General features: G+C 41.5%; 1 protein-coding gene across 1 annotated transcript in view; it reads right to left on the bottom strand.

The window, feature by feature from the left end:
* Positions 1-1,558: 1,558 nt before the first annotated feature.
* Positions 1,559-11,622, bottom strand: part of LOC123501254 (ecto-NOX disulfide-thiol exchanger 2-like) — a 29,890-nt gene continuing 19,826 nt past the window's right edge. The window contains 6 exon segments of the mRNA XM_045249992.1: positions 1,559-3,650; positions 4,154-4,274; positions 4,590-4,782; positions 5,329-5,469; positions 6,045-6,167; positions 8,615-8,721. Coding sequence (XP_045105927.1) covers positions 3,560-3,650; positions 4,154-4,274; positions 4,590-4,782; positions 5,329-5,469; positions 6,045-6,167; positions 8,615-8,721 — 776 coding nt within the window. The 3' untranslated portion in view covers positions 1,559-3,559.

The raw sequence follows: 11,622 nt of genomic DNA, 5'->3' as shown, positions 1-11,622 counted from the left end.
AAACATAAATTCCTTGTCATATATTTTTTTTCTTACTTTGGCACTATAAAAATTGTAACTTTGAAAATACGTATAGTAAAATTAGATGAAATTGGATGTTACAATTTGAGTTGCATGCCTCATATTTTATAAGACTTATATCAAACACCATAGCAATTTGGGCAAGCTAATTAAAAAATATATTAAATAATTTATTTCAATGAGAAACAAGACACAGCTGGACAAGATCTTGTTACGGATTGTAACTTAATTTGCATTTCTATCAATGAATTAAATACCAAGACAAAGTAAATTTCACTAATGAAAGAAAAATCGTCATATAAAACCAAACAAGCTTTTTTTGCACCTTTTCTTAACTGGTCCATCTCCTCTCCCTTCTCCTTCACACTCCTCAGCTTCCTTCCAACTCCACCTCTTCCACCTATTCTAATATAGAGAGCCTTTGAATCAAGAAACAAACCCCTGTGAAACACTCATATTTCCCCCAAATAAAAGAGGAAACTAACTGTTACCTTAATTGGCTGTGGCAGGATGGCGCTGGGTTAGCAGGGGGCTTTGTGAGTATTCACTGTCACTAACTCACGGGAACTGAGCAGGTTGAGGCGCCAATTAAGGATGCCTTGGTGTGGAGTGTTGAGATGCTGTGTGGTATGGTATGGTGTGTGGTGATGATAATGGTGTGGTGTGGTGTTGTAGTGCTTTGGTATGTGGTTGTGTGTAATGGTGGAGGTGTCTGGTGGTACTGTGGTGGTGGTGTCTGGTGAGTGTGTGTGATGGTGTCTGGTATTTGCACATGGTGGTAATGTCATGTGGTATGGTGGTGATGTGTGATGCAGTGTTAACACTACACACCCACAAAGTTAACTGCCCTGTGTGTGTGTGGGAAATGCTAGTCACAAAGCTGTGTTTAACTCTTAACTGCCACTGTGTGTGTGTGTGTGTGTGTGTGTGTGTGTGCGAGAGAATGGGAATCAAGAAGGAATGAGAAATGAGTAGCATGGGGGTGGGGATGTGGGACAGGTAGGGGCATGTGGAGGGGAAGGAGGAAGAAGGTAGGCCTACATATATGATACACATCAGACTGCTCAGCTTTAGACAACGACAACTACAATGAAAAAAAAGATAACGTCACTTTTGTTGGAATGATAGGTAGGAAAACTGCTTCATCAAGTAGGTAGCTGACTGTACCACCAGCACAAACCAGCCAATTCTATGAGAGGACTAAGACTGATATACAAGAGGACAAAATTAATTTGTGAAGTACATACTGGAAATTATAGGATCCCAGAGCTTAAGTGTGAACAAATGACTTCATCTATTAATCTTCAGTGCATTACAAAACCAAGAATTTTTTTCTTAAAGTAACTGACAAACATTTATAAAAAAAAGTACTTGTCCCTTTTACACAATATGGAGTTTCCACTGGATTTTATGGGCTAAAGGAAATATTATTTGAATATTTGAATTACTAAGCTCTAAGTTTCCGTATCAATAAAACAATTTTGGTACACATTTAGGGCCAAAAATGACCTGACTGTCAATGGTGGAAAAAAATATGTTTTCTCATTTTGATATTTAATATACTTAACTCTGTATTTAGACATTAATATAAACTTAACTTATAAGACACTAAATCCAAACATGAAAAATAAATTGTCACACACACACACACACACACACACACACACACACACACACACACATGGTGCTTAAAGATAATTTGTTTCCTCATTTGGGTGTTTATTATACTTTCGTCTATATTTACACGTCAATACAAAAAACAGCTAATTACACATTAAATATGGACAATGAAATGCACGATGCAGCACGATGAACACAACCTTCCAGGCTATCGTGGTAAGTGGACTAACACCTTCAGTTTGTGCCTCTGTGGTGAAGTAAAAGCTACTTTGTATATTTTATGGAGTCTGGCTTACAGTACTTGTCAGGTCCTTAACTCATTTAAATCACTAAAACTCTCCTCTCCATTTACTGAGCTTTCTTCACTTCTCACCAACATAATGCAATTTTTTCCTTTCCATTTGCTTGGTTGTCTAGTTCTTCATTCTTTCCTTTCTTCCTATGGATAATCACTTCCAACTCTTCATTTTCTCTTTGCTCATACAATAACCAGTCCAATTTTTGTCAATTCTTCAGTAGCCAAGATCAAGATACTCCTACTTTCAACAAATACTATTTATTCAGCTTTCATAGCAACCACAGACCATTAGAGGCATATTAGATATGCTCAATTTGGTTCATATATACCATTTAGTTGGACTGTTTTGACACTGATAATGAATACTAGTTTGCACAAGTTTCAGCACAGTAAGACCACTGCAGTGATTGATTGGAATGCAGCAGCTTCTGTGTGCCACTATGTAACCTGTACGTCCTGTAACACAAATCCAAAGAAAAATGTTGCACTTGTATTTGCTTCTATAAATCAGCCTTCATCCTGCAGCTGCTTTCAATCTTCTTCCCTTTATTCCTATCCACATCAAGATCCTGATACAACTGCTAGTTTTATTATTCAAATTTCCTTCTCTAATACAACCACTTGTGTATTTCTGCATCATTCCCTTTAACATTTCTCCACAACAATTACACCCTACTCCTTCACTCATCACTCCCCATCACTTCCTTCCTGTGCTCTGAGCTCTTCTAACTCTTACTTAAATCATTCTCTCACAGACAAATCCTGTCTCATTTTACTCAAAGTATATCACTTCCCTTCCTTCCACCATTTCCCACACTAAGCTACTAGTTTCACAACACTCATTTTCCCATGATTACACCCAATCCGTTTTACTTCCCACTTATCACTCCCTGGACTAACCATCCCTGTTGTAATCCCCATGTAATTCTCTCCTATCCCTGATTACAGCCCAACCCTCCCGTTTATCGAGCAGCCCTTCCTCAATGCAAACATCCTCTGCATCTCCACCTTCTACTCCATTCCTGTGTGATGGTATACAGTCATGTTTAGGGGAAATTTACTTATAGTTTATAATAAATGGATGGCTAGGAATCGAAGCAGTGAAAGGAGAAACATGGCAGACAGCTCCTTATCAAATGAACCATAACATCTGCCAAGATACAAAAGATGCCCAGCTGACTTTGACTCTTTAATCTCTCTCAGACACTATCACATACTTACTGGCATTTCAGTATCATATCATCTCACTTGTGGTGTAAGTATTTCAGAAAGACTTGAAAGTTTAAGTCAAGACATCACAACAACCAAGAGTGTAGAGACTTGGTAGATCCCATGATTTAAACTGGACATTCTAGGACACACCAACTGTCTCTGCAGCCTGATGACAACTTTTGTTATCCCTGACAAGAGGTTTTTGCAGATTCATTAACTTAACTATGACCTATGGACTCACCAACCACCATCAGAGCTTAGTGGCAGCTTCAGTTACACTGGGCTGAACACATGACAAGTCCTCACTACCCTTCCCCATCCCACAGCCTCACCTCACCCATATATGGACACTGGCAGATAACCATGTTCCTGCCATCACTCGGGGAAAAATCTACACTCCAAGGCACCCTACACTGTGGTCTCAAAGCCTGTGAATATCCACTTGCGCTCCAAACATGCTCCGACTCCCGTAGTGATCTGCCTGTATACTGTTGGGTACCTGAGGGAGAAAATCAACTGCATGGAACAACACTCAAGAGGATGAAGTGATAAGTTTGTAAAGGAAACATGAATGAAATTGAAGACCTAGTAAGAGAAGAAAGCTGCTTGGGAGAGGGAAGGAGAGGATGAGTACATGTGAAAGAAGTATGGAAAGGTTTGATCCATAACATAAGGAATGATTGGGCAAGTAAAGATGAATGAAGGCTTATCTGCCAAATCCATTATGATATATCAAAGCATGAGTAGAGGGACAGATAGAAACAAACAGATGGAATATAGCAGCAAGAATACCTATTTACTTAGAAAAATTTATCTGTTTTTTTTTAACTATACAAAATAAAATTACAACAAAATTCAGTTCACTTCCATAAATATATGATGTCACTTTACTTCAGTTTATGAGTGTACTGAGGATAACAATGCTGAAATGACAGTCTATTCCTGCAGCAGGAGATGAACAATACAGCATGGTGTTAGTGAAAGCACAACTCCAACACTCACTGGTTGAGCATGGCCTCTATGTCTGATGGGCGGATCTCCTTGTCAAACTGCTGAATGAAAGACCAAATGTAGTCCACACTGGCACCTTTTGGGTGTATGTGGAGGAAAGTGGAAGTCAGACCTGTGGAGAAAACAAAAACTCATCATTTTTTTCTATAATGAAGACCATTTTAAATTTTATGGTAAATTAATAACTTTATCAACATATTCCAGTCTTATTTCTTCCCTAATTAATTAGTAAAATCAATTACAATCCTTTTTTGCTAACATAATGTAAGATCTTTCCATTTTTCATAATCCAGCACTAAAATCAATCACTACATCATTATTTCTTTCCCTATCCCCAGTAATAAAATCAACAATTATTTATCTCACTCCCCTGCAGTAAAACAATTATTTTTTTCCTTATCCCAGTCACAGCACACCAACCACTCACCAATGAGTCTGGCAGATTTGTCAGAAAGAGGAGCATTAGGAAGGGAGGAGAGATCATCAATCTCCTCCTTGCCTTCTTCTTCACCTCCCTCACTTCCTCCTCCAATCTGCTCCCTCAGCTTCTTCAGTTTGGCTTGCAGCTCTGCCATCTTCGCATCATCTTGTCGTTTCCGCACTGCATTGTCTGATAGTGTCTGGGAGGGCAAGGAAGTAAGTGAGTGAGTGCTTATGCAGGATAAGAGGAGTCACTAGTTTGGACATGAGATAGGAGTTAATCTGGTTAACATATGTATGTACTATTGCCTCAATGGGCAGATTGAGAGGTGGAGATGGAGTAGGGTTGACAAAGGTGTTGCTTAATTTACTAGTCACAACTTTTGGCCAATGATATCTATCTACTGAAATAACTTAAGTTAAAATGTCACATTAGTTAATAAGGGTAGGAGGGCTGCTTCACTAAAAATGGAGCTGAATGTCGATGTGAAGTCAATGATGTATGGAAGTCATCTGTGTGTGTATGTGTTCAGTTGGATGTTTTAAAAAATATACAAAAGTTTGTGGATAATTAGGATTTAGAAAGATGGATATGAAGATGATGATGATAAAGAAAACAAGAACAAAATAATGATAATAATGAAGATCAATTTATTGGAAATTCCGACACTGCAAAACAAACTGGCAATATGGAACTGCAAAATGAAAACAATAACAAGAACCACAAGGAGCACTGCCACACATACCTGCTGCATGCCTTGGAGTGTCTTCTTGAAGGCCTCAATCTGGTCGTCCCGAATGCTCACCTCTGACTTGAGATCTGCCTTGATCAGGTCCACCTCATTCTTGTAGGCCTCCATCTGGCACCGCAAGCTGTCATTCTCCTCCTAAGGGCAGTGGTGGTATTTATAGATGGCTGACACAAAGAACAAGGGTTGTGTACTTTACTTAATTCTTACGCTTTTCTTACGTAAGAGAGGAAATCTGGCCAAGGACAACAAAAATCAATAAACAAAAAAGTCCACTTGATGCCAGTCCCCGAGTAGGTCCAAGAGTTAGCCAAAAGAATGGGATCAATGTCTTGAAGCCTCCCTCTTAAATGAGTTCAGGTCAAATGAAAATTATCCAAAACTGTAAAATCTATTCTTTTTATCCTTTTCTTTCTTATAAATGCTTATAGAGTTTCCATACATTGCATATTAGAGTCATATGGTTAACTGAACATAGCTTAAGGACACACTCAGAAATGCCTTGCTCTCTCATCATAAAAAAATATACATACATATATTTAAAGATTACAATCATAAGGTGTTGAAGGACAAATTTTTAACTTCATTGAATCCTGTAACTAAACAATTCAGTGAATCAATTGCAGCAAGTGACAAATACCAAGTCCTAATTCTGCTCTCCTTACTGACACAGACACATTCACCTGTAACATCCAGTGGGCTTAGTGACTCACCTTGAGGTATTCATTCTGCCTCATCTTCTTCCTGGGTGGCTGCACCATGTCCTCCTCATCAGACACATCCATCTCCTCGGCATCTTCCTTGTCTGACTCATCCAGCTGAATTTCCTTGATCTCCTGCGACACCAAGGAAAGGAGAGTTAGTTAGTTTGGCTGGCGAGTGCCCGGTGGCATTTGGTGGCTGCCATGTATTTGTGTGTATGTGCGAGTCTCTCTCTCTCTCTCTCTCTCTCAGTTGGGTACTCTTTCCATACACACGAAGACACACACACACACACACACAATTCTGGATCCTAAAGCACTTCCACAGCATCATAAAGACTAATAAAAGAAAAGAATAAATTACAAGGTCAATTTTACATGAGGGAGAAAAAAAAATCAACTTACAAATACGTCACACACACACACACACACACTTAAGGACTCTAAAGCACTTTCACAGTACGTACCATGAAGACTGAGGGAAAAAAAAACATTACAAAGATCAATTTTAGGTTAGGGGAGGGAGAAAAAAATAAAAAGATCAACTTACATGCATGCACACACACACACACACACACGGAAACCTGGATGCCACCGCCTCCTGAACCCCACTCATGGCTGCCCACTGACTGCCTTACCTGAGCAAGCCCCACCTACCTTGTGCCGGCTCTCCACTGCCAAGGGTGGCATGAGAGTGGCAAGGGGCTCAAGTGTTCCAATTGGCTTAGACCTGGACTGGGCCATGGGTGGGGGTTCATCCATGAGAGGATAGTGGATAAAATAAAGATGAGAGGACTAAATGGAATATAAAAAAGCTCATGTCGTGTGGATGAAACTGGAGAGCGAAAGAAAATAAGAGAACACAATCTGAGAGCTTATATCTAAAAAAGTGGCAAGAGCTCAATTGTTGTGTCAAGAGAGCGGCATTGTACACCCATGCTCCTCCTTCCTCCTCAGCCACTCCTCCTCTTCCTGCTCCTGATCCTCCTACTGCTACTTCTCCTCATTCCTTACCAGCCACAGACTTCTCCTCCACTGAGCCTGAGTCATGCCTAGCCTGACGAGCTCTGCCAATGTGGACTACTCGGCCAGCCCCAGACCCATGCACTTAGCGTCAAGTCCACAACCACCTTGGGATAGGAATCAGTCCTCTGCTTGACTCCCTCACTTTCTGGCCGCTTTACACCGCCTCTTCCTGCCATTCAGTGCCGCCCCAGAAGTGTCTCCCTGCCAAGCCACTTTCTCCCCCTATACTTGGGGAGTGCACTACAAGAAGACATCCCCCATGGCAGCAAATGGCAGGAGAAGCTGGTGTAAATTGTGTGAAAATGAAGAATTTAAACTGGAGACTGACTGTTTACTGCTGACTTTCCTTTCCTCGTTCATTCCTCTGCACGCTATCAATGTCTTACTTGCTACCACTCACTCAGTCATTTGCTCTCACCAGGAATACTGCATGCAACTTTTTACCTGTTGGCATATAGTACATGATAGTGACAACTAGATTGCACTTGTGAGGGCTGAGGGTCACTGCCTGGCCAAGAGAAAGAGGCAGCACAATGAAAGAAGGGATAGATGCATGGAGATACTAAAAACACACCAAGTAATGTGTAAAAGGAAAGACATGGTAAGAACACTCCACCTGGCCAGGAAAGATGCTCAGCCCTCACTCACTCTCACTACAAAGATTCCCCAGGACTAAAACACCACAGCATAAAGTAATTCTCAACTTTTTGAATGAAATGATAAGCTCTGTAATCAACAGGACTCATGACTTCACTGATGGTTTAAGTGTCTGCTGGGAGAGGCAGCTCAACACTGAAGGGAAATGAGGCAAAGGAAATAAGATGTAAATAAATTCACCATAAAGAATATATATAGTAGAGAAATAAACTGAATCAGAGAAAAACTGAATGAAAAGCAGAACATCACCAGATAGAAAAGAAAGAGAAACAGAGGAAAAGACACAAGGATTAAGAGGAATCAAAGTAAGACACACAGACACACACATGGAGTGGCTGTGGTGGTGACCCAGAGAATCTTTGCTACAAGGTGATTCATTAAGGAAATATAAAAAATCCCCCATTTGTCATCCACGTTCAGACAGTGTGCACCGTGAACACGGCCCAGCCAACGTTTACGTGTGCACCGTGAACGTGGCCCAGCTGGCATTCACACAGTGTGCACCATGAACGTGGACTGGTCACTGCTCCGCCCACAGGACCCGGCCCGCGACCACACCACGAGGCGGCTCCACATGGCACCCCATTACTGGCTGTGCTGGAGAGACTGGCACACTTCCAATGCTCCATCATGGACTAACCCTCGCTGACTGACGGAGCACCGAGATCTCACAAGACACCACCGGAGCTTCAACTAAGTCAGGTGTAAGCTAGTACACACTGGCTACATGAACACAAAACACAACTGAACAATGCTACATCCTACAATCAACACCAAAATGGCTATCCATATCAGAAGTGAGGCAGTCTCTCCTTCAAGGTATGTTTAGATACTGTGGGTGTGAAGAGCGCGGGTGGAGTGGCATCCTGTGGACGGGCGGTGCCGGGGGGGAGCCGTACCTCCGCCTGCTTCTTCCACATCTCAATGTTGCGCCTCTGTGCCTTGGTGAAGTGGTCCCAGACCTTCTGGTGACCTGCTGCGACGAAGACTCTCTCGATCTGACCGACTGAGTGACGGGAGGAGAGACATGTGCAGGTCAATAGGAGTGGCCCGGCCTGCAGGGGGGAGGGGCTGCCCGCAGGTCCCCCGGGTGAAGGGCGGTACCACTCACTTACTGCCCGGCCTGCTGACTGGACTCTTGTAACATGGGGATAGCTGGCTCCCCATCCAACCCTGTGCCTCTTACCCACACCCCTCATGCTCCTGCCAAACCCCTCCCAGGTCCTCAATGCTGCTGCAGCTGTTGCTACTGTTGCTGCTGCTATGTCCACCTTCACAAGTACAATTACATGCTGTTTTCTAAAATCAGATTTCAGCTTCAACCTCAAGTCAGTGCCCATGAAAATAATGAAAGCATCACTAAGTTGAAGTATTATGCAATGCACAAGTTACATTAAGAGTACAAAGATTAGATGCAGCATATCATACAAAAGAATTACATGAGGGCAACGGAGCTTTAAGGGTACAGACAATGCATGATGTGGCCCAGTGCTGGTCTGTGCAGCATTGCCAGCAGCAGCAGCAGCTCAAAGCAAACTTTGTGTGCCCCTGAGGGTGTGGGTGTGGGCATGGGGGGAGTGAGGGACCAGCAGACACATACTCCACCTGGTCTGTGGCACACTCTACAGGGCAGTGAGTGGGTACTGTGGCTCTGACCTGACCTGACCTGACCTGACCTGACCTGACCTAACCTAACCTAACCTGATTTCTTCTCCTCATTATCATCCAGGAAGACTGACTTAAGTTTAGTTGATAACAGATCATACCTTAGAAATGGCCAGCTGCCTCTCAAGGTCAAGTCAGTTTTTTAATTGTGATGTCAAGAGTGCTGGTATGTAACATAAAGCTTATGTGTGTCTGTTTAACTAACCATCAAGTCCTCTGGTGTCTCTGAGTTATCATCCATGAACTAAGTGAGATGTGTTCCAGACAGATTGAAGACACACTCACTGGACACACACTCAATATATGATTTATAGGAGGGACATCATGAGTGCCATAATAGATGAGTAAGTATGAGGGTCCCTGAATATAATGTGCTGGTGGTGGTGTCAACTGTTTTAGTCACTCCTATTACTTAAGTTTGAAAAGGTCATTCAATGAATCTTTAACTTTATGTTCCTCATGTGACAAAATTAAGGTTGACTGACTGACTGGTTGATGCAAGGCACAGCAAAGTCATGGTGCTGTGTTCACACACTATAGACAAGAAGGCAATGGAGTCTACATGAAAATTTATATTACAGTGACAATAATGATGGCTCTATACTAATCCCTTATCATTAATTAAACATTCACTGACCTGATCCAACATGTGTTTATAAAATTGGTGATTTTAAATAATTAATGGAACACTCCTTACCTAACACTGTCTTAGCATTGTGAAACTATGGGGATGTAATTCTTTTAAACACTGACGGTTGTGTGTGTGTGTGTGTGTGTGTGTGTGTGTGTGTGTGTGTGTGTGTGTGTGTGTGTGTGTGTGTGTGTGTGTGTGTGTGTGTGTGTGTGTGTGTGTGCATGAGCCCCAAGGAGTAAGAGAGTGTTTTCCAGCAACATATCAGTCCTTGTATCACCAAGACTTGATATTCACAATAGTTCCTCTGCTGAAATGATACAATGGACCACATGAAAAGGTGAGGTTAGGTTAGGTTGAATTAGATGAGGTGACCTAATTTAACCTAACCTATCCTAGTACACCCTATGAAATAAGTAGGGTGGATGATCTTCAAGTGACCAAATGTAACTTTCCTGTACAAGTCAGTTGAAATTTACATTAGGTAATCAGAATCAGTGAAGTTAAAAAAAAAAAAAAAAAAAAAAAAAAAAGTAGAGGGTGTATTATTCAAGGTCATAGTTGTGGAATGCACTCTCTTGTACTTAAAACAATGCAACTCAAAACATTCCACTCTTGCCTACATCAGAACTTTAAGTTTTGGAATTGAAATTCACACAGCTTCTATCAGTAAGTTTGTATCCAGTTATCTACTTCACTCTAAATATGAGGTGCCATCCAAAAGTCTCCTGAATGTGCTGCTGTTCCACCAATATTAGTGATGAATGAAAATTTTGGAAACAATAACTTTGCCCAATGCAAGGCTATTCACTCTACAGCTGCGGTAGAACACTGTTACCACTCCATTCCCTGCATGATGTAAATTTAACAGGAGACTGGGAGTCCCTTCTTTAAGACCAAATTATATTTTGGGTTTCCTTACTTTAAGGAGACAACTTAGCCTGGCATGCTATACAGAATTCAGAAAAATGCAGCACTACAAAATCAACACAGCTGCGGAATGGGAGTAGCACTTCGTTGGAGACAAAATGGAGTTTTATGTACAGTCAGCCATTCTGTTTTAGTTGCAATTCATAACTTGTAGAAAGTACCTCATGTATATATTTATTCCTTCATGACACTAACTCTCAGGTCAATAAAGCAGTCAGCAAGAATCATCCCTTGAAAATATTGTAAGACTACACATCACTAATGTTCAGCTGCACCACCTGGCAGGGAACTCAGCACCAACATGTGTGTTCCTGACCACTGCACAGCCTACAAGAGGAAGTTGGTGTGGCTGACTGACTACCAGCAATCAATGAAAAACAGTTACTTCCCAGATGACAATACACACCACAATTAAAACAGAAAAGTAATGCCTCCGTAGTCAGGAACACACCTTTCAAGTCAGTGAGATCTAATTTCCCAAGCAATGAGTTCATCTATACATCAAGAGCCTTTCTGTGTCATGACTCCTTCACAGGCAAAAGAAAGAGAAGTGAACCTCTGTGAATCATAAATATAATCAGTGGGAAGTGATCTATGTCTGAATTCTCTTCCTATGCAGTGAATATCTGAGCAACCCTCCCATAGTAAACATAACATACAGTAGCATCAGCTTGTAATTAG

The sequence above is a fragment of the Portunus trituberculatus genome, chromosome 9 (genome assembly GCF_017591435.1).
Source record: "Portunus trituberculatus isolate SZX2019 chromosome 9, ASM1759143v1, whole genome shotgun sequence".
NCBI classification, from domain to species: Eukaryota; Metazoa; Arthropoda; class Malacostraca; order Decapoda; family Portunidae; genus Portunus; species Portunus trituberculatus.
This window is presented reverse-complemented; position numbering and strand designations above follow the sequence as displayed.